The sequence below is a fragment of the Aythya ferina genome, assembly GCF_964211825.1.
Source record: "Aythya ferina genome assembly, chromosome: 19".
Classification (NCBI taxonomy): Eukaryota; Metazoa; Chordata; class Aves; order Anseriformes; family Anatidae; genus Aythya; species Aythya ferina.
This window is the reverse complement of record NC_140309.1, coordinates 6,046,855-6,069,808: the sequence shown is the minus strand read 5'-3', so window position 1 is coordinate 6,069,808 and position 22,954 is coordinate 6,046,855. Positions and strand designations below refer to the sequence as shown.

The 22,954-nt window shown below is 41.1% G+C and overlaps 1 protein-coding gene across 7 annotated transcripts in view; it reads right to left on the bottom strand.

Annotated features, from left to right (window-relative positions):
- Positions 1-22,954, bottom strand: part of CUX1 (cut like homeobox 1) — a 268,432-nt gene that overhangs the window by 117,952 nt on the left and 127,526 nt on the right. For all 7 annotated transcript variants that reach the window (XM_084492961.1, XM_084492955.1, XM_084492956.1 and 4 more), the window contains exons 5-8: positions 16,855-16,992; positions 13,378-13,501; positions 11,334-11,410; positions 10,447-10,513 (exon numbers count right to left, since the gene is read on the bottom strand). In XM_084492961.1, coding sequence (XP_084349087.1) covers positions 10,447-10,513; positions 11,334-11,410; positions 13,378-13,501; positions 16,855-16,992 — 406 coding nt within the window. The remainder of the gene's footprint in view (positions 1-10,446; positions 10,514-11,333; positions 11,411-13,377; positions 13,502-16,854; positions 16,993-22,954) is intronic.

The following is a 22,954-nucleotide window of genomic DNA, read 5'->3' as shown; positions in this document are numbered from 1 at the left end:
GGAGTGTCTGGAATTTTTCCACCCACATTGGTATTAATCTACAGGGAAATTAACTGGTACAACAGTCGGAAATGTAGGGGTTAATTCTGACTGCTGTCGAATGCCCCAAGTCTGTGCTCTGTTCATCAGAGCATTAAATCTGAAAGCTCAAGAGAGTAGTGCAGCCGTGCTGCAAGGGCTATGTTATAAAGTTCTGCATTAAAAATTCATATCGGAGGCTTGCCACAGTACTCTGCTCTGGCTGAAAGGAGAGCTGGCGGGGAAATATTAGACACCCCACTGTCTTTCTGGCAATTGGAGACATTCCTCAACAAACAGCACCTCAGGAAGGGAATGAAAGGGCAAACAAACCGTGAAACAAATCAATGAGTTCAATTATCTCTCTCTCTCTCAGAAAGGAAACTTTTCATTTTTAAGGCTGTTTCATGAAATCTTTTAATGACGGCCCTGAACAAGAATGTTGGGCACTCTGGCTGCAAAACCGGCTGTTTGGCGGTGCTTTTTGTTTGTTTTACACAAGACAGAGGTTCCCAGCCATTGAGGGGGAAGCACGGAGCAGGGTCCGGCTACCCCTCCGCGGAACAACTCTACTTACCCATTCTGCTACCGTGACCACGTGGGATAACAGGCTGTAGAAATCGTTGCCACTTTCCCTGAAGTGTCTCCAGCAAAGAGTGAATTTAGATTTATTAAGACGGTTAGTTACTCCATGGTGAAGTTATGCTCTCCTCACTGCTGGTTAAGGCTGCGTGCATTTCACAGCAATTTATGGCAACCCAGCTGGTAGATGACATGGTTCACTATGATGGAAATGGGTGTTATATTTTTATGAAAGGCAGATGTGCCCCTCAGGTTATCTGATGTAACCACCGTATTCAGGCAGGTTAATAATCCAGACATCGTAAGTGGAGAAATACACAGGAAATGAAACATCAGTAAATACAATTTCTTGAGGAAACCATGGAAAGAAAGCTACCTGTTTCACAGTCTTCCCCTCCACCAACTCTGCAGACTCTTCCCAGTATTGAAGTTTGAAACAAATGAAGGAAAAGGAAGGACAAAAGCTGCCGTGGTGCTACAAAGATAAGTGTGTGTATGTGAACATAATTCTTTTTGAGTAACTGAGCCCAGAAAGAGCACTACAGGTGGGATAACAGAACTAGCAAAGCTCTAAGAAACAAAACTTTCAAACCTTTCTTGGGTTTAATCCTTTGTTAGAATGCTTTCTATTCTGTAAAACAAATAAATATTGCTTTGTCCTGAAGGCTATGGCTTCTGTATCACTGCCAACGCAGTCACATGCACCTGAAGGGGAACAGTTATAGGTGTCCAACTCAATCAGGCCTACACTCATCAGTACAGCTGGGAACCTGGCTGACTCCAGCCCAGCAATGCTGGGTTTGAGTGGTCCAGCCAGGAGATTGTTCAGGAGAAGGTGCAGGAGGGCACGTTTGTCATCTGGCAGGACAAAGCACCTAGCTGGGGGGGATCCTGTAATCAGTTGTAAGTTCATTATTTTGAGGGAAGGAATGAAGACAGGTTGTGTAGTTGCTGATCACAAGTAACCAAAGACCATCTGTTACGAGCCACTGAAAGACTACTACAAAAGACCGGTAACACTAAGGTAGTGCTTCAGTCAAATTCATTTCTTGTTCAAAACGTCTTGCTAAAAGGCACTTAAAAGCCATGAAATCCAATCAGCAAGTGTTCAATCAGCATCAAGACGTATCTAAGTGAAAATGGGAAGAAGCAGCCCGTCCTTCTAGCCAGTGATTTGATATCCTACTTTTGATCCTTGCTGCAATATTGATTGCCCTCTGCATCCCTGACCAGACTCCTCGTGACTCAGTTTCCCAACATGTTACAAAAAAAAACACAGGGAAGAAAGGCTGTTAATTAGGCTTTGCTGTGATCTGCCTCTCCAGAAACACACTAGATAAATGTTAAGGGTTAATAATATCAGGCTCACAGGATTGTAAATGCATTTGTTTGTTTAATGCTTTACATGAATGCTAATGAAGTTATTAACAGGCCTGCACGCTGTCTATTGTTTTTCTTGGTTTTAGTGCCTGCACCATACTGCCTTATCCCTTCTGCTCCACGAGCTGGCCAACATTTCTCTTCCAAATCCCTGAATTAGTGCTCGGTCCTGGTTCCTAGCTCCTTATGTTTGGGATTCTCAGCTTCTTATTCAAAGATACAATTTTAAAAAACACATTCATTAAAACATTCTTTAAAAATTTCAAGATAATAAGATTCATTTGAGGTTTCACCATACCAGATATTTTCTGTGGCATACAAAACTGCAATCTCACATGGCGTTATTGTCTTTTAATTGAGATCAGAGGATATGTAAATGAGACAATATTTCTTAGTTCCCATTAAGTGATGTCTCCAGGATGATTAGAAGAGGCTGAACCAGATAGGACATGCTTCCCTGATGTCCAGTGCAGATACTTCTCCCTGAGCTGTGCTTCAGCCACACGCATTAAGGATAAGGGTTAAAATGGAAGTCAAAGATTTACATGAGGTGAGCAGGGGAAAAACTTGTCAGAAGTTTGAAAGCCATCATTGGTGGCAGAGAAGACGTGCATCGCTATGCAGCTGTAGGATTTTGTTCTGCAGACTTTACCCCATGCAATGTGAACACCTAAAAATTCCCAATATCAACGGAACTAATAGATACGGTGGCAAAACCAAAACAGAAATACATTTTTAAAGCAATTACGGAAAGTATAATACTCTTGTTTCTGTAGTAATGTGGCTTACAGCTGTGGCATCGCAGTAACATTTTAAGGCAGGGGAGGGATGAAACACATTTAGGTACATTTTTAATGAGACGCTGAAAAACCTGTCTAATGAGGAAACAGCATATGGACACTTTAATGAAGGTTGGGCCAGATACAGCCACTGACAGTGACTATGAATATGTTCCTGTTCTAGAAAGCCAAACAAAAAAGTGAAATGAAAACAATGGATGAGTGCAAGTGCTGTCTGTGTGGAGCAATGCAGGACATGGCAGAGTGGATCCCCCAGCTCCCATGGCAAACACACGGCTTTCCAAAGGGAAAGGAGATAAAGGAAGGAGAAAGTCCGTTTTCTAGGACCCAGTGTTTTTGTGCTCAGGCCCTCACAAAGTTTCCTCAACACCCCTTCTCGTTCAGGGTGGCCATCTTTTTCCATGAAGCGAGGCAGCACAACACACACGACGTGACTCATTTTTTCGCCCGCACTATTATTGCGTGGGAGTGGGAAACGCAGCTGGAATCCATTTTCTGAGCGCAAGGAGAGGCTCAAGTAAATGCCAGTACAGAAAGCCTACGTATTAAATGCACAGCTAGGTGGAGGCTACCGCAAGAACTGCCAGCTTAACTGAGAGCCTGATGGAGAGCTTTGCTTTGTGACTGGAAATAGGTCATCCGGCGTATCGTACAGGACAGGTCCCTCTCGAAAACAGATGAACCATTCGCTTCTGATGACTGACGGATTCCTCCTGATGGCTTTCCCCACAGCCTCAGCCTAGCAGCAGCCGTGCCGAGGAGCCAGGGCAGTACCACACAGCCTCCTTGCTATCGAGGCCAAGACCTCACGAGTGGTACTATAGCAAAATTACTCTGTTGCTTTGGTACTCTGCATTCAAAAAAAATAGGTATTATCCTTTGTAGACCTCCATGAGAATGCTGCATGACAACCAAGCCCAGCAGACCAGGACGTGGAGGCCCAAGCCCTGCGCATGCTTGGGTGCAGATGGGCCTTTGCCTCGAGAAGGGGGCTGTTTCCCCGTAACTCGCTCCTCATCCTCACGAAGCCCCCACATGCACCTCACCGAGTCCAGCTGTTCCTGATAAAAATAAGCTACCCTGACAAGACCACTCCAAAGAACTGGGCTGCCCTATTGTCAGGCTCGCAGGGCATGCAGGTCCCTGGTGGCAGGCTGGGGCTGCAGGAAGACGCTGGTGGTCTCTGCTGCTCGGCAGAAGGACGCATCCTGCAGGAGCCTGAGGAGGTCTGGTTCCAGCAAGGGCACGTGAGGATGGCCAGGACAGGGCCCATTCTGCCCCTTCTCACCTCATGAGACTCATGAACCGAGGACACTCCAGCCTCTTCCCTGTGATTTCACACCCAGGTCAGAACTGCTATAGCTGCTGTAGTCAGGATGACCACCAGCATGGCAAGCACAGTAGGGTAAGACCCTTTGGTGCAATATTCTGTATTTATTTAAAGATTTGCAGCTTAGGATCTCATGTCAACCCAAGGTTACAGATAACGTAACAGGGTGATGACTAGAATATGCTGGAATACCCTAAGGCTATTTTTTTCTACTTTGGGCTGTTAAATAACACCAGCTTTTAGGCTACACTAGAAAAAGGATCTGAACAGTCTCACTCGAGGTTAAAAAGCAAACAAATAAAAACCCTGGAAAGACCTAGGGCACTACTGTGCTGTCAGAAAGTTACATTAACTACTTGCAAGCATTACAAGCCTAGCAGAAGAAACAACACAGCCCGGTACTAACTCCTACAAACTCTAAATACTCCATTTCCATGGAGTTCTCATAAATGCACACTTGAAGATTACAAGAAAATTACTCTTGCCAGTTGTGGTTTATGTTTCTGGTGTCCACATATTTCTAGATTCCAGCCAAGACCAGACTTGTTGGCTGTGAGCATTACACTTGCTCCTTGTGCCTCAGTTTCCCTACCCAAAAGTAAAGACAATGTTGCAAAGCAAGCACCCAGCACTTCACATGGATGAGTGCTTTATTGTCATAACTATCTTGCAATTTTTCTGTTTTGACTGGAGGCTGAACCCAAAATTTGGAAAAAAAAAAAAGAAAAAAAAAGCTGGTTTGCACAGGAGCTTTCCAGCCCTGCTTCACACAAGAGCTTTAAATTGAAATGAAGATCTCATTAAGCATTTTCATTAATCTCCATTTCTAGCATTAAGAAATACATTGTTACACGGTGACTATTAAGTTTTGCATAAGGCACAGCTGAAACCTTTAACAAATGTCTCAGATTGTAAAATGCACCCAGAGCTTTCTGTAAGATTCAAGACATTCACTTGTTCTTGCTTTTTTAAATTTAGTTCTTTTTAACATCCTCACTGTTTTCTCATCCCTCCACTACTATCACTACTCCTGGGGTTTCACCGATGGCTGTGTGACTAGGAAATTTAAGAAGAGAAAAGGCTGTAAGACGCATGGCCAATGAAGTTCTCCATCTCCTGTTTTTAGCGAAATCACTTTAAATACAGCAATAATTCCAGAGATGAGTATTAGAAGTTAATGACTCATCAAAAGAACAGGAAATAGGAAACTTTAAGACCTTAAAGGCACAGCAAAGAGAAGCTATTTCATGTCATGTTCAACACAACCACCCTAACTACAGTATTTCATGCTCAATGGGGGGAAGCAGCATTTGAGGACATCTATCACAGTAATTATGTAATGCTGGAGGGAGCACGACTTTATTTTTTATTCAGTTTGACCCTGAGCACTGTCAAAATGGAAGACTACAAACATCTGAAAAGTGATATATCGGTACGAGCTAGTACTTAAACAAGAAAGATTTGTTAAAAAAAATTAAAGTAAATAATTCATAGGCCAAATTCAATTCTCAGTATATATAGGGAATTATTCCCCTGAAGCCAAAGTTAACTGAGACTTGCCCCAATGTAACAGAAGATTTCACATGAATACTTGAACTCCAATTTCATCACGTAACTTTAAGTAGAAATAATTCTCATGACTAAAATTACTGCTCCTCTGCCTTCGAGCCCAGCCCCGCACTCCTTTTGTGCAAAAATCCACATATTTAAAACTTTATCTTGCATCGATGCCTGAAGAACAGATCCACTAAATAACCAGTAGAAGGAGCACCCTTCACCCCAAACAGGGAGGAAACACAAGCGTCTCCTTCTGTCCCTGTATTTTGGCATCCAATCCCCCAAAAACGCTTCCTGTCCCCAGGAGTGGTGACTCAAGCACCTTGCACTCGCGTGCAGGTAACAGGAGGGGATGTTTACCTCTCCGGCAGCCCTCCTGCCTGTGTTACAGCATTGCCTGCCTCCTTCCCAGCAGTCCCCATCTGTCACCCACCTCTGACTTTGTGCAGATTACTTGAGGATTTATTTCCAAGCAGGATACGCGGATGAAAACAGGCATTACTTTGTCCTCCCGCTCCTGAGCGCCTACCTAGTTGTTTCATTAACTTCTTGTGTGGTGTCATGATATCATACCATAAGCTCTTTAGGGCAGAGACAGTCTTTGTAAGAGATACAATGCGGTGCCCACCCCAGTGTCCCCAGCCTCACCGGCTGACGTCTGTGACCACCACAGGAGAAGTAAGATTAAATATTGATATTGAAATCTTGTGAGTCTAGTTTACAGATTCAGGTCCTGAAACATCAGAAAATCTCTCCCTTATCGCAAAGCAGGGACTGCCAGCTCACAGGCCACATTTTCATCAACTGCACTCTTGCCATTTCCTGATTTAGTTTTCATTAAAATGTAGTCCAGGATTAAAACAAGTCAGCTGGATCTATATGGTGGAGGTAATTTGCAATACTGCACTAGTGTACAGTCTTAGTGATGCTACACCAGTATGCCATCCTGTGCCATCCTCCACTATATTGCCAAAAAATAATAATCAGTCTGATCTATAAATGGACCCTGCTTCATATACTGGAGAGCAGTTTTTTCAGTAAGTTGTTAAAAGGAATTGTTTTAGGATGACTCCTTCAGTAAATATTAAAATCTTTTTCCTCCATTTAATTTTCTACACGTACACTACTTTTAGAAGAACAAGAAGTCAGCATCTCCCAGAAAATCATACAGGAACAAAAAACAGGGGCAGAGCTGCTTTGACTGACAACTGAAACCTAAACATTTTTTGCTCTGTCTTATTTACAAAGGTTTTTTATTGCAGAATTGGGTGCAGTGCCTAAAACCCTCACAAGACTATTTAACATTTACTGGTGAAAATGCAGCATTTCAGTGAAATTCGATATTTTCTTTCATCAAAGGCAGGGAGCCTCAACCCACATGTTAACAGTAATGTAACAAGCCTACTGCATGTGCTACAACCGAAGATCCTTTTCCAATTAGAAATCATTTACGTTGGGGAGAGAAGGGGCAGGAGCAAAGAGGTGGCTCTGGAATTTATTTAGAACTGGAATTCAACCGCTCTGGCTGGGAGCATTAACAGCTCAGCTGGGAACCTCAAACACTTGCTAGGACTCCGCAGTGAAACAGCAGTGAAAAAGCACGTTAGCAAGGAGGACAGCTTGTCCCCAGAAAACTAAGGAAATGCACAAATGAATTTTGTCCTGTTCTTTTCTACAGAGGGTGAAGAAGTAAAATAATTTTGTTGCACTAGTGGAAAAAAAGAAATCTTTAATTTTCATGAAACTCAAGCCTGAGTTTGCTTTTCAGTTTCAGCTCTGATAGAATCTCCAGATCAAACTCATTAGTGCTGGTTAAATCCAGGTTTGCTGATAGAAACGTGTGGGACAGCAAACAAAATCAGTATCAGGCCTCGAGAGAGGATGTGCCTCTTTAATTGAAAAAGGCAGAGTAATCATTCATTTATTTAACCCAGAGATGATTATAATCTGAAAACCTTGAAATCCTCTTACACAACAACTGTTTTGGCAAGCCCCTCTGTGTTCCAACAAATATTAAACTGTGCTTGCCATTTGTCTAAGGAATCTTGTATTAATAAACATGAAGAAGAACACTTTTACCTCCCACACTCAATGACAGAAGAAAACAAAGACCAGCTGTATTCATCAATGGATCCTTGTTCTGCACATAAAGGCTAATTACATTTTACTTCAAGCCTACACATGGAAAACTTTTCTGCTGCCATCTTGTCAAATTCAGCTTCTGATATTCCAGCTGACAGGCTGTGATGACTGCACACAACAAACTTCTTTTTGTCATTAACACCTTCGGCGCCCTGTGAGCATGGTATCTGTGTGATGGGAGCCAGGAGGAGGGGGCGCTCGGAGCATCCCTGTTCCTGCTGCACATGTAGTACCTGGCCACTGGCAAAGGGAAGGGGGATTTTTATAAAATGGGATGGCAGCAGCTAATATGACCCAAGATTTTAAGTCCAGAAACTGATCTCGTCTGAAGATGCCTTGCTAGCATCAGGCTCAGCCAGTTACCTCCATACCTCGTTCTGCACACAGCACTTCGAACTGGGACATTTTGAAAACACCACCAAAAGATAAACAAACAAGTTGACAAAGTGATTCCCAGCTTCAAGATCAAAACCACTGGTCACTAGGACAAAATCCAGACTCCTCAATGCTGATACTGAAGACTTCTTACTATGTATTTCTTCTTCTTCTTTTTCCTTTTTCTTTTTTTTTTTTAAAGCTTTTCAAAGTTACAAACAGTTAAGAGACTGATCTACTCCAAAATTGAAAATCTTAAAAGTACTGTTAGCTTAAAAAAAATTGACAATTATCTTTTTTTTTCCTGAAGGCATTCCAATTCATCTGCATCAAATAAGTGTCTGTAAAACTAACAATTCTGGCCTAAGATAAAAATCACATGTTTTTAAAACACAAAATTAAAATTGGCAATACAAGTAGCTTTTTAGACTTAGATCAAAAGAGGGTTTCTTTTTAGAAAAGAATCAAACTGTCTTTCACCATTTTTATTGGTGTTTTTTCAACATTTCTCCCAGCTTTTACAATTAAAATAAATGACTCAATTTCACTGACTATATTCAGTTCCCTTTTCATGTTTTTCTAGATTTCCATATTGCAAAATTTGGGCTACAACCACCACAGACGACTGCTGTTATGCAAGAACTATTCCTGCCATAAATATCCAAAACAATGATAAAATATTTCTGCTGTTATTAGGTTCTACAAGTTTGTTTTCACAGTACATTAGTTTGGGAGATAAAGTACATGCTTAATGTCTGCTTCAGGATTCAGCTGTATGATCCCTATATCCCAGACCAGCCTCCATAATCATTCTGCTACAGAACACAATAAACTTGTTGTTACTGCAGATGCTACTAATTCGATGTAATTCTCTATATATTAGCTAAGAATCATATTCAAGATTATATGAAAACATCTCCATGTGAATCCCTCTGAAAAAATGAAATGCATTACAAGTGCAAACAAACAGTTTAAGAGTACATCTTTTGCCCAGTATAAATTATGGTACTTAGGGAAATAGTATTGAAAAAACGAACGAAGCAAACGCTCTGCAAATAAAAACATTGAAAAGGGTCAGGGGTTACAAGGCTCGGTGCCTACAATCACTGAGCCCTGATCTATGACTGTTGCCGCAGAATCAACTGCAAGACAAAATACCAGCAACGGATCTGCCAGCATCAGCTATGCGCAGAAAAGGAAATAAAGGCAATCTGCAGTAATTTAAGGCTCCATCAGAAACATCATTAGCACGTGTCTCTTAGAGAAGGATGAAATCGAGGGGGGGAAAAAACAATTTTAATTACCTTATATGGAACTCAAACGAAACTGGAGTTACAGAGTGACCCCCAAAATTACCTACAACTTTATCTTTAATGATGTAAAAGGTGTTTCAACCCTGGACACTGACTCTTAACCACTGTGGACTGAATTTTGTAAGCACTGAGCTCCCCAGATGCTCAGTGAAGAACTGAATCCTCTGTGCTTGCAGAACCATACACTAAGAAATTAAAACCTATTGCCAATTTGAGTGGTCTTGACAAACCTGACTTTGCCATGAGCCATACCAGAAAGCACTTACCTACCAGCAAAAACAAGACCACAGCACTCCTCCCAGCATGATGGGGCCAGTCAGCACAGGGATGTGAGGTGCATCTTCCATCCCTTGCCCTTACAGAAGCCAGGGCACCCATCTGAAATGGATTCTTCCTTTCCCATCCCATTTCCAAAAGACAGTGACTCTTTCGGCTTAGTACTGGGATTATTGCTGGTCATGAGAATTCCTTCTCATTACTATATTCCTTTAAATACATGTATGAAAGGTTTAAAGAAAAACAGCAGAAATCTGTCTCACTTCTTTTGTTTCCTGCATTGACTGTTAATTAAACTGAGAGTAAGTGAAAACAGTAGCCATAAAGAAGATCAGGATATACATTTTTGAGGCTACCTGCATGTTCTAACACACATGCACAAAAAGGCAAAAGCCTGCCAAAAATGTCACTCTGTGTAGTTTGGTTTGTACCTGGGAGAGCGATGACTGTCATGCCACAACCAGGGAATTGGGTGGAATAAACTAAGATGACTCCTGATCTTTCTATAGGAGGCCAAAGTATGACAATGCGTTCCAAAAAAATTTGGACTCCTGAACCTCTTCCACCCCTTTTGTCTTCAAAAGATGGATACCAAAAAACAAACAAACAAAAAAAAAACAACAACCAGTGATACCTTGAAGAAAGAAATAGGAAGAAAACAGTGAAATCTTACTTTGCAGTAGTTTCTTCATCATATTTTGTTTTCAGATCAAATAGTTCTGTTCTGGTTTTTTCCAAGGCTAAAAGGCATAAACATGAAGCATTACAGCACTGTAACAGTAGTGAAAAGCAAAAAGACTACTCCATTTTTTTTACTGAGCCATAAATAAAGCTGTATACCTCCTGATGAAAAATGCTTTGCTCTATCTTTCTACCTAGGCAAACCATTATGACTTAGCAAAACGTATCTTGATTTTTCACAATTTTGTATGGTATTACTTTTACATTGCAAAAATTTCCAATTTCTATTCTACTTAAACAAAGCTAGACATTATTCATTTCTTATTAAGCTGGCTAAATTGCTTATTCATTTGAAATATTTATTGCAGTAATTCAGGGAATAACATTTCTTGTGTTCTCAAAGGAAACAAAAACAAATGTATCCCAAGCTGGAATATATAAAACTGCAGAGATGAACAGAAGTATTAATGGCAAGCAAGTCACAGGAACAGGCAAGGAACACTGGTGGAAATTGGGCTCATACTGAACTCAGACCACTATAAATATTTATCATAGTTCAGAAATGTGTGAAACCAGAGCAAAACACAACATGGATGCAAAGTTCCATAGCCTGTTTTAATTGCTGTGTTGTTCTAGTTCTGTACGTGCTTCGTGCTTGGCCTTGTCCACTGTGTTTACCAACAGACTGGCTGCAACCCAAGTGTTCACTTAAGGTGTGAAGCCCCAAAGAAGCTCTGATTCACCAAGCACGTTCAAACTCTGTTGGATCTCTCTGCGCTTGCAAGAGCTGGATCACACACAGTCCTGACTCAGCTAACGATCTCTGTCCTCTCACCTCCAGCCTGAGCAATGGTATAGGTCAGAATAGCGATGCCAAACCTGTTTGCAAAGCTTGAACTTTGTGTTCGGCTTCTTCCAGCTTTGAGGCTGTCGACATCTGTGTCTCCTGCAATTTTCTATAAAGGGAAAAGAAGAGGTGAGAACAGAGCTCGTAATCATGTTAAACAACTTATCTGTATTTTGCAAATTTGGAAGATAGAGTGATTAACTGTCTCAACTGTAATCAGACAACTGCCAACACCACACAGACTACAAGGTGCTTCAATGGGACCCATAAATCATGTCACATTGCAGTACTGTTCATACTTTGCAGTCCCACTTATTAAAATTTTAGCAGTGTAGCCACCTCATAACATAAGCTGTGAACATTATACAAGAGTTGACTGCTATATAAATGACAACTTCGGTGGAAGGTTTTCTTGAGCATAATTTGTTTTGGAAATGTCACACACATTAAGAAAATTGTCACCAAGCACCCTCTGTTGTACAAAGTTAGTACAAGAAGAATGATACATTTCCATTTTACTGTCATAATGAAGAAATTTCTTGCCATTAAGTGATATACTGAATAGATGTGGCAGCTGTTTCATCGTAGCTGTAATGGATGCCAAATGCAATAACATTATTAGCTACTTTAAAAAAAAATCTGCATATTTCAAAACAAATTTCACATTGATATTTTCTATATAACACGATCAGACCTCTAGTATGCTCACATTTCTTATGTCCACAGGCAATATTTTCTTGTTTATGTCAGCAGTATACATTTTAACATCATCTTGCCATACAGGCGCTACACCCTTTGCTCAAGGGTGGACAAAAGAAGTTATAAAACTCCTCTTTGGAAGGGAGCTTATCCGACACCTCCCAGAAGACACTGCTTTTTATAACACTGCTTTTAAGATATTCTGCAGATTTTTGAATTGTGAATTGGCTTATAAAACTACCAGCATCCTACTTGTGGTCTATAGAGTACATAAATTTATTCTCCAACACTGCTGACCAGGTTGATAACTATTTATAGCAAGAAACATGCATCAGTTCCCTTCATACCAAATTATATGCTTTGAGAACTCAAAATCTCTCTTATACATGCTTGTTTTTGTTATCTGCATTCAATGACCTGTCATTTTGTTTCATATTTACACATTTCTATATTGCTCTTTTTAAAGTCACTGTTTGCATGTTACTTATCGGAGAGTAACCACAGGTATCGATGAATAAAAAAACCTTGGCATTCACAGGTAGGTTTTTCCCACTCAGATCTGAATTTAAACTACCAATGTGCCAACTGAAAAGCTCATGTAAACTCATGGGCTTTCGCAGCAAGTTGAATATGTTAGCTTCAGTGTTACCGCTCCATGGCAGAAATAAGTTCTCAAGGTAGGGAACTTGGCTTGAAAGCACTCCCTCTTAAGACCCTTGGTCTTGTTCTGCCAGATTTGTTTGCCCACTAGCTTACAAGATTCAAACATTCCTTACTCATTTGCAAAAGATTAGAAATGCATCCAAGATGCTTCAAGAAAAAAAATTACAGTAATGTAAAAATTAAAATACTTGTTAACACAGGACTGTGCAAGCTATTTTGAGGATAAAGTTCTAGTTCAGGAACACAGGCCCCTTCTTAAACATGGCCATACCGGCAGGGGTGATGCACCTCTTGAGTACAGTGTTTCATCTGAAATAGCTCAGGGTTGTACAGATTGTACTGTGATACTCTGACACACAAAGTGGACACAGTGGACTGAATTACACTGTCGGCTAATGGAGAAAGATTAGTGTCACAAAGGACAATGCAGCTAGTGAAGAATAAAAGCAGGTTTGCACCCTTCTGAACATGACACCCCCCACACAACACTACCGCCAAGCAACAATCTGTCCTTGTTTTACTCCTACACTTTCACGATTGTTTTTCTGTGCAAAGTTGAGTATCAAATGATTCTGTGTCAAACACATAAATCACCAGAATCACTCAATATATGAGCTGTCTCAGCACACCAAAGAAAGGATCCTGGCTGGGAGGATTAAACAGAAAAATACATCTCTCCCCTACAGTATCTACAGAGCACACATGCACACTCACCTCTCCTTCTCCGCGAAATCATTTTGTAATTTTTGTTCTTTTTCAAGAGCTATATTCTCAGCTTGGTTCTTCAGGGTCTGTTCATATTCTCGGATTTTCTCTTTAAGTGCTTTTATTGTAACCTCTACAGAAAAACAATAGGGAAAGAATGAGTTTACATGGCTCCACGTGGCTCCACAACACACAGCTTTCTTTACCCTGTAGGCTCAGTGTGTTTTAAACTTTAGCTCTTCAACTCTGACACAAAATCAATGGATATGAGTCCCTTTGGAGACCTTTTACTCCCTAAATGTTAAATTGAACTTTAAGCGTTTAGGTTGAGAAGAATCAATGGAGTTTGCTGGAAAGCAGAGTGAAGGTTCCTCTAACATGACTTAAAAAAAAAAAAAAAAAAAAAAGAAAAAGAAAAAGAAAAAAAAATCAATTGTAAAATATAATATCACCTTATTGACTAGTCTCAAATTAGCTTGCTGCTGAGTGGAGATTAATAAAGTCCCAGTGCGGGTTTAAGTATGCATTTACACACAGGACAGTTAATTCACATAACTGTGCTCGTGTAAAAAGAGGCAGTTTTACTATGGTTCATGCACAGATGCAATCTAACACTAATTGAACACATATCTGGGATATAGCTATGTTCTGCTTCACAACTGATGACAAATATGGCAGTTAAGATTTAACTGCTGTATTAACAGTAGATCAGATGCAACAGACACTCTGGAGCCCCTCATGTTCCCGTTGCTCTGACTGCCTTGTCATCCACACTGGGTTTTATGCACAAGCATCAATTGCTACAGCTCTGAGAGTGTGCTTGCAGTCTTCCAGGAAATCTGAAGAAACCCTGCTCTCAGATAAAGAAGCTTTCTTGCATTAACTGTGCCTGGTAACAGATGAGAGAAGAGGCAGAAACCTGAAGAGTCACCACGGAGCCTCTGATGGACAGTGTCTTGCTGCATGCCCTCATCCGCTCCTACATGAAAGCCCTCTGATCCCACCCACAGGAAAGGACCAGATCCTTATAGGGCTCATCAGAGGAAAAGCAGGACATTCACCAGAGTATGCTTTGTAACAATAATGGAATTTGGAAAAAGTGTCAGACTGCCAGAAGACTCACAGCTAGCAATACACTTCAATGTACTTACACAGAGATGGGGTGGTTTAAAGGCATCAGCTTATTAGCAGCTGCCATTAACAATGCTTTAGGAAAAATACCTTTGGATACAAATTGTTTCTCATTCGGCAGAAATATGGGAGAAAGACAAACTTTGCTATGAAAAGTAAAGCCTCACGACTTAAAAAAAATATCTCAGTAATACACACAAAACCGAGCATAATCCTTTAAAAGCCTGCACTTTTAGACTTGACTAGAGAACTGTCACACCAGGCAGCAGATACCTGGTGATAAGGTCTGCTGGCTGGGAATTATACCAAAGGCAGCTGGGACCACAGAGACCACAAGAACGGGGGGAGAGCGGTAAAATGTGACTGCCAGCAAACCGGCTACTTGTGAATGAAGGACTGGGATTTTGCTAGCCATGCAAAAATCAGATGAGTCTCATTACAGATTAATAAGCCATGAAAGGGACATGACTTAAAAAAAAAAAAAAAAGAGCAAGGGGAAATTCTTCTCTGAGATCTGGGAAATAGGAATTTTGATCATCTCCTGAATAAGCAAAGGATGCTCTTCACACATGCAAAAAGATGTTCATTCATACAGATGAAGGATGCACTATTTGTGCAGGAGGTACCTTTGCTGCTAGTATTTTCACATGTGAGCTGTACCAAAGTATTCAGGTACATGAAGAAGCACAGAGCGAAATAAGTAGCTTCCATTCTAACAATCTCAAGGAAACGCACAGAGTTGCACCTTACCAATTCTGAATGCTTCATTTTAAAAAGGAAACAAAAGCACTAAATTTAATGCAAGAAGTGCACAAATGCAGGGAAAAATATGACTTTTGTGACAAATCCGTTTTTACCTTTAGGCACAATCTAATCCCCTACACTGCTGGAAGAACTAAGTGCCTCCTTTACTGTTCAGGTCAGCTGCAGCTTGTTAGCCACTGCCATTTATACCAGTTTTGGAAGAAGTTTCTTAAAGGCATTGTACAGCTTGTATACAGCCCTCCTCCAAACAAAGAGATTAACTGATAAAAGCACCCTTAGCTAACAACACACTTTTCCCTGGATATCTTATTAAACCCTGTTTGAAATAGAGCGTAAAACTATTGCACAGGCGTCAAAAACAGCACAAACACTAGAGTGGCAAAACAGAAAGGAAGTTAGTGCACACTGGGGAAATAAAAAAAAACAAAACCAAAACCAAAAAGCAGTTTACATGTAGTTGCAGCATGGAACTATGGAAATCAAAATCTTTTCTACTTTCTGGGATGAATTCCTATGTCATGTCTGAGTGTATGGGACACAGAGCCTCAGGAAAACTGCAGTGACCTGCAATTATTGTGCATTTCCAGCAAAAGACTGTTGGTGTAGAGCATTACAGCTCATCTTTTGCAGTGCAGCCTGAATCTTTGCATGCTGGAACCTATCCTCCCCATGGCCCGCACCCTCTATGTTAACAGCAAATCTGTAGGTGCACAGGTGCTTCTTCTGCTGAAAATGAGACAAGAGATCCTACCTAGTTGCTAATGCTGCTTTCAAATGTTACCCATTTCAGTGCAAAGGTTCCATAGTATAAGAAAACCTCAATTTTTCCAAATTTTCCTTGAATATTTACCTTTGTACCAGACAGAACATAGTATTGAATATGGAAATGAAAAGTCCCATGTACAGGGAAGTAGGTGTACAACTAAGCAAATTTTGTTTCCTGGTGAAAGAAACACGTTCTTTTGAAGTACAAGAAAACTTAACAGTCTTAACGACAACAGGCTTTAAATCTCTGGTCTCATTAAAACTTACTTAATTAAACAGTATTAGCTTGTGTTTACATTGTTCTTTGGATAGTCCCTGGAGTAAATGTAAAATATGTATGCTGCATGTACTCCAGCAACACATTTCAGATTTACGTAAGGGAAAAACAGAGTACAGGAAAAGTCCATTTTTCAGGTTTGTATCCATGTATGAAATACTGTTGTTTTTTTGTGCGTGTGTCTGTGTACTACATGCACCCACATGCACATTCAGCTTGATGTCAGTAGCAGTGTGGTCTATCATATAGAGTCTACATATAACTTCAGCCAATGGTGTTGTTTCCAGGCAGTGCTGGAGGCAACAACCAAATAACAGCTTCACATTCCGACGTGGTGCTACAGAAGACTTCTAAAGAAATGCAGTGAGTCTAACCCAAAGTCGTATGTATATGCAAAAATGGCAATAATAGACTACTGTACTCTCTTTACTGACTTTCAATTCTACCTACTGTCAACTCTACCTGTATGAAATAAAACTGAATTTCATCCCAGTGTTTAAATTTCAGTATCCATTAAAAGCTGGTAAACACACACATTTGCAACCTACCCTGATTTTTCACCTCAGCGAATTCTTTGTTGTATTCCTCTAGAGTTTCCCTAAGTTTCTGGTTTTCTGTTTCAATATCGTGCATACGTTGAACCTTGAGCTGAAGTTGCTGTCCTAAATCCAAGGCTGGAACTGGATCTAAAAAAGAAATGGTAAAATAAAATGTAAGATAACAGTAACACTTCTGTGACTCAAACAGCTCAGAGCACAAGTGTCCCTTTTTCTCTATTAATACCTAGTTTAAGTGACCAGGCCCTAGTTTGAATTACTTTTTCCATATGTTGATTACTCCATGTCCTATGTGATTAAAAAAATATGGCTGGTTAACTTTACCTATGCTACCCTTTAAATTGAAGTGTGCTTTCCTCATTGTGGCTTTTATCCACAGGGCAGTTCGCCCAGGGTGCAGACAGTCATGATGCAAAGGTATGTGACAGCTTGAAGTTTCATATTTTTGTTTTTAAAATGAGAACTTCAGGGGAAAAAAGTAATCCAAAAAGTACCACCCACTGACAGCTGGTGTCCTTTAAATACCTCCACTTTTGCAGGAGTGAATTTCTGATGAAAATTGTGTCCTCCTGCACAGCTGAGCACTAAAAGTTTATTTGATTATAGAGATCTGAGCTGTATTTTTTCAGAGTGGCAGATCAATAACTATCTGAAGTATTGTGTAAATTTAATTAATTCTATGAAGCTTGGATTTTGTGACCCTTATTCCCTATTTTTCGCATACTACTAATCGAATAAAAATTAGAAATTAGTTTGTAAGTTCTCACAAAATTAATTCTTCCATGTTGGTTCCCTTCCACTGAAGAGAGTCCCTAGCACACACCTGACATGTACGCACGCGTGATTTATTCTGGGATTTCTTCCCAGTCAGAATAGGAAAATGCTGGAGTCCGATGGACTTATAAAAGATTATTGAATACATTTCTGTTATGGGCGCCAGCATCTCTTGTGAAATGGCTGCAAAGATTTAGTCTCCTGTTGAGGAATGCTAAACACCAAACTCAGTGGATCAACAACAGTATATATTAGGGAGTTCACTTAATTTTCAACCACCACAGTCATTAATTTTTCAGACCACCCTCAGTCTCTGGAAACACATAATAAGTCTATTGTACCTCTGTTAACACATTAAGCATGAGCCTGTGTGTTTTTTCAATATGCCAGCGTTGTTTCATAGTTTATAAAAGAATAGTACTGGGTTATGTTGAGCTCAGAGACATTGTAAGTAGCAGTCTGCTGCATTTTGTTACTTCAGTTCTTCAACAGCTTATGGCATTACCCTGTTCATAATACAAAATCTAGGTTGCTTGTCATCTGTTCTCTGTACATACATAGTTTATGACTACATAGCTTTTTCATTTATGCTTTTTAGGCCAAATACTTTTCGTTATTATTATCTATATTAAAATATTTATAATAAATCAAACTTAAAATGTTATTGTGGCAGAGACAGAGGGTACAGGTAAAGAATTAAATACAAAGTTTAAGTCACAGCAGTAGCACGAGTTAAAGTCCCTACAATATTTATGTATGGTCCAATTAAGGTACAGGCTGTCACAACATCACCCTTCTCCCATGTAGGTCCGCCGACCTTTAGCAGGACTGCCCGCTTTGTCACACTTCTGCAGCTCAGCATTTCTCTGACAGAGCTAGTCCAGGACGTTCATCTGCTGAACGTAAAGAGAGGTTGGATTGTCTCAATCCACCCGTGTCTTAAGTTGTTACAGGAGCCTCCAAATACATCTAACAACAACCTTTTGCTTCAGCTATGGTATTTCTATAAAAGTGTGTTAAAATGCCACGATGAAAGAAATTGAACTTTATAAAACTGCGGGTGCACTCTTTCCCCCCCCCCTTTTTAGAACGTCCATTGTAAAAAGCCAGGACACCCACAAAACATATTCTGCTCCAAATACACATGGCTTTCTTAATTTAAATTGGTAAGGAATTAGGAGACAAAAATAACATGGGCATTATAAAGTGAATAATGACTAAGCCTTTAGTCAAATTTGCGATCCCTTAGAAGCTTTATGCTCAAAATGAAAATGCTTGCAATCTCATAATTATTCATCAGGACATGTATATTTAATTTAGCTCTATTAAAGGTTAATGTTCAAGTAGCAAAACAGTTGCAGAACAAACAAAATGTAAAAACAGTCTCTGTGCATTAAACTTCAAACTTTACTAGAGCCTATTTGAAGGACTAATGGCCTGCAGCCACTAAATACTGCTTAAAGACATGTTAAAAAAAAAACACACAAAAACATGGCTGAAGCACCTCTTAGACTTAATTTTTATAAACTGCATTAAAGAAAACTAATCACTGCATTACAATAGGTTGACCGAGACATTCTGACCAGAGACAGAAATAATTAATTTCTCATGGCAAGCTCCAACATGCTCTTTTATCTCAAAAAAAAACAACTAAAGGAGGACCATGATTTCTGGAGCATTTATAAACATCAATTAATCAGAAACCCATACAAACCATACAGCCAGTGCAACTCTTTTCTTACCTGAATGGAGTGGATTTAAAAATAAATAAGAATACTCTCCTTTTCCCAACATATGCATGCATGAAAAAGCATACCTATTTATATTAACCAGACTTACAAAGTATGTTTCATGTCATTTAACAGGAGGTCACTGAATTTTTACACAAGCAATGGACCAAAACTTTCGATTCATTACACAAACAACAGGCATACGCATGCTGAAAAAAAAAAAATCAAATGCCACTAGCTTATAGACAGCAGCAAAGAAGGAAATGCCTTTTCTGTAATTGGTAAAAGAGAAAAATAATCTCAATTAACACTTCAATGTAAAAAACTCATTGCAAATTATTCCCTTGGTTTGAATCTTCTCTAGCTTGAAGTTCAGCATCCCTGCTAGGCACAAGATAAATAAGAAATGAGAACAGAGACAAAAGGAATCTGCTCATCCAAAACTTAAAAAGTGTTTAGCAAGATCATTATTGCCCAAGAGTAAACTGAGATGTCCATTTTTATATGAAGTTCTGTAGATCTGTTTCCGTATCTTCCCACTCTGTTCTACTTCCCTTATCTGCTTGTTGCCTCCCATGTCCCCGAGGAAGCCCTTGGCATCATGCATCTGTGTGTGCCCTTCATGTCCAGGCCTGGCCCTGACCCAGCAGCAGAAGTAACAACCTGCTGCATCTCCACACCCGCATCCCAAAGTCTGGTCCCGCTGTCACTTCCCCAGGGATCGCTCTTTGGGGACAGTGCACGCAGGGCTCCCTGTGCCCGGTGTGGTGCTCACAGCTGTCACACACCGCACTGGTCCCCTTGCTGACAGCTCCTCTGCTCATGAAGGGGCTGGATGGACACATCCCAGCAAATGAAGAGGTGAACAGAATTAGCCAGCGTTACAAGTGTAACATTATTTATATAGTAGGCAACACTTCACATCAAACAAGCCGGTGCAAGGCAGCAGCAGTAAACCTCTCAGGCTACTCTCGCACCATATACATGCCCCAAGGACAAATTATTTTTGAACAGCAGCGCAGGAGAACCAATTTTTTGCTGCCGTCTGTGCATGTACACCATGCATTTTCAGAATGGTTTAAAACCATTCTAAGTAACCTAGAGATAGATTTGGACCAAAGAGTGCGTTATGTTACTCGCTGGAGGCAGCACCTCACCACCTGCAGCCCCAGCACAACCCAAACCTGGCGACAAAACCCCACTACCGATGCCTGGCTGAATTTCCAAACGGGGTTTCACTGAAAAAAAAAAGGGAAAAAAAAAAATCCCTCACTCATTCTGTAAGCTGGAAAAAGACACAGATCTTAATAATTCAATCTAAGTGTTTACACAAAGAGCACTGTGGGTACGCTGCCCTCCCCTGTCATTAGCGGAGATGAATGCACCCCCTTGTGCGCGCTGCTCCCGCAATGACATCACGCTCCCGCCTGCCTCGCTTTTCGCCAGGGCACTCTAGGCTAATGTAATCATACGATTACATAATTAACCCAGCTGTCTCATTAAGAAAATCAACTGGAATTCAGGGCATAATTAGTCATACAGCAATTAGCATGCTGATGAGCGACTGATGAAAAGCTGTCTAGATACGGAGTATGCTGGGACCACCCTCGTTTATCGGGGATAGAGGGGGGCGGCAGAGCCCGGCTCAAGCCCCCCGAGAGCCGCGAGGCCGGGCCGGGTCCCCTCGGCCGGCAGAGGCCTGCGCAGCCCCGGCCTGGCGTGGCCTCGGCACCGGGCACCTCGCGGCCCCTCCCGGGCGGGCCCCTCACGGCACCTCCCGGCCCCTCACGGCCCGGCCCGGCCCCGCGGGGAGCGAGCGGCAATGCCCGGCCTGGAGCTCGGAGCCGGGAAGCGCAGCGCTGCCCTCAGAAGGCTCCGGGTTGGGCCGGGGAAACTAACCAAAAAAAAAAATTTAAATAAATAAAATAAAAAGGCGCCGTTTCTTTTCACGCTTCTGAGGGAAATGCTCTTCCCGTGCTGCGGTGTGAGGCGCTGCTGGCGGGCTCATCTCAGTTTATTCACAAAAGGGGAAAGGGCACCTAATACTTTGGCCGGTGTCTTAAAATGGAGCTCCTGAGAAGGCTTTTCCAAAACAAAGGGCTTCTCCTAAATCCCCTCCTCCCTTTTCATGACAGGCCCGTAGCGCTGGAAACGCGCGGAAAGCAAGTTATGAAACAGTGCCAGGACTACAGGGGCAATTAATATTTTATATCACAGGGAATGTGTTTCCTAAGGTTGGGGTCTAAAAATAATGCACCGAAGGCACAGCAATTGTTTCGAAAAGACTGTTTGTGTTGCCTAAACCATGCTGTAAGCAAACCAAGCTTAGCGATTGCTCACAAGAAACACCCACGCAAAATGATAAGGGAGAGGGAAAAAATAAAAATAATTAAAAATAAATAAATAAAAAAACACACCCTCCTTAGCTTGACTTCGTTACCGTAGACTGTTAACTTTTTGGAAAAAAGTTCAGCTCAGCCATGTCACGGCCAAGTGAATGAAGCTTTTGCCCCCAGCTGAGCCATGCAGCGAGCGGTTCTCTGGACACACGGTGCCTGCTTCGCAGGCAGCTCCATCAGCTTGTGATGCACTAAGTGCCTCCTTGGGAGGCTGCATATCTGAAAATAACCTGAAAATGTGTTTTAGAAAAAATAATAATTACATTGTAGCTTTTGAATATTCAAACACCTCACAGCATACTTAATTAATTCATTAATTATTCCCCAGAAATTTCAGGGGTAAATTGAAATAGCCTAGAGAGACTGAGACAAAGATTTCATGGAATAAATGATAACTTTCCTCCTGTTCCCCCATGACTCTGGTAGCCCAGGGACAGAAGAGTTATAGCCGTAATTCCGTTTGAAACAAAGCTCATCATCTCTCCAACTCCTCACTTCATAAAAAACATGAAAAGGTTCTCCCTTCCATCAGGAATTAAACACATTTTCTTACTCCCCCATCCCACAGGACTAGGATCTCTCTCTTCCTTTTATTTTTTCCATTTTTCAAAGTGTTCCCCTCACCTTCCTGGCATCGGAGCATTTTGTAAGGGCCGTGCCCGGGAATTCAAAGCACCCGCAAGAGGGTGAGGGACCCTCATCTTCCATACCAGAAAGAAAGCAGAATGCCACATTCTGCTGCCCTCCAAAAGCACTAAAGCAGCAAAGCAATTCTGAAGCGACCCCTCTGAGCAGGGACGGGAAGCCGCAGCATAACGGCGGCTTTGCTCCCCATTAATCACCATAAGCTGTCAGTGGCAGCACCCTGCAATGCTCACAGGGTTAAGTGAAATGATGTGAGATGGGATATGGCCACTTTGACCACAAGCACATGGATGCCTGTGCCGGAATGTGGCTCTTAGACCTTGTAGGGTGTTACGTGAAAACATCCTTTATTTATCTACCAATCGGCTACTTGCTGAAAAGATGCTTTGGCCCTGCACCACATAATGAAATGCATCTCTACCCTAGTATCCAAAAAAGTCAAGCAAGACAATGTTGATGATTGATTCCTTCATGAATTGTGTTGCAGTTCCCTTTACCTTTGAAGGAGTAACCAAAATTAATCCTTAGAGAAGTTTTTAATAG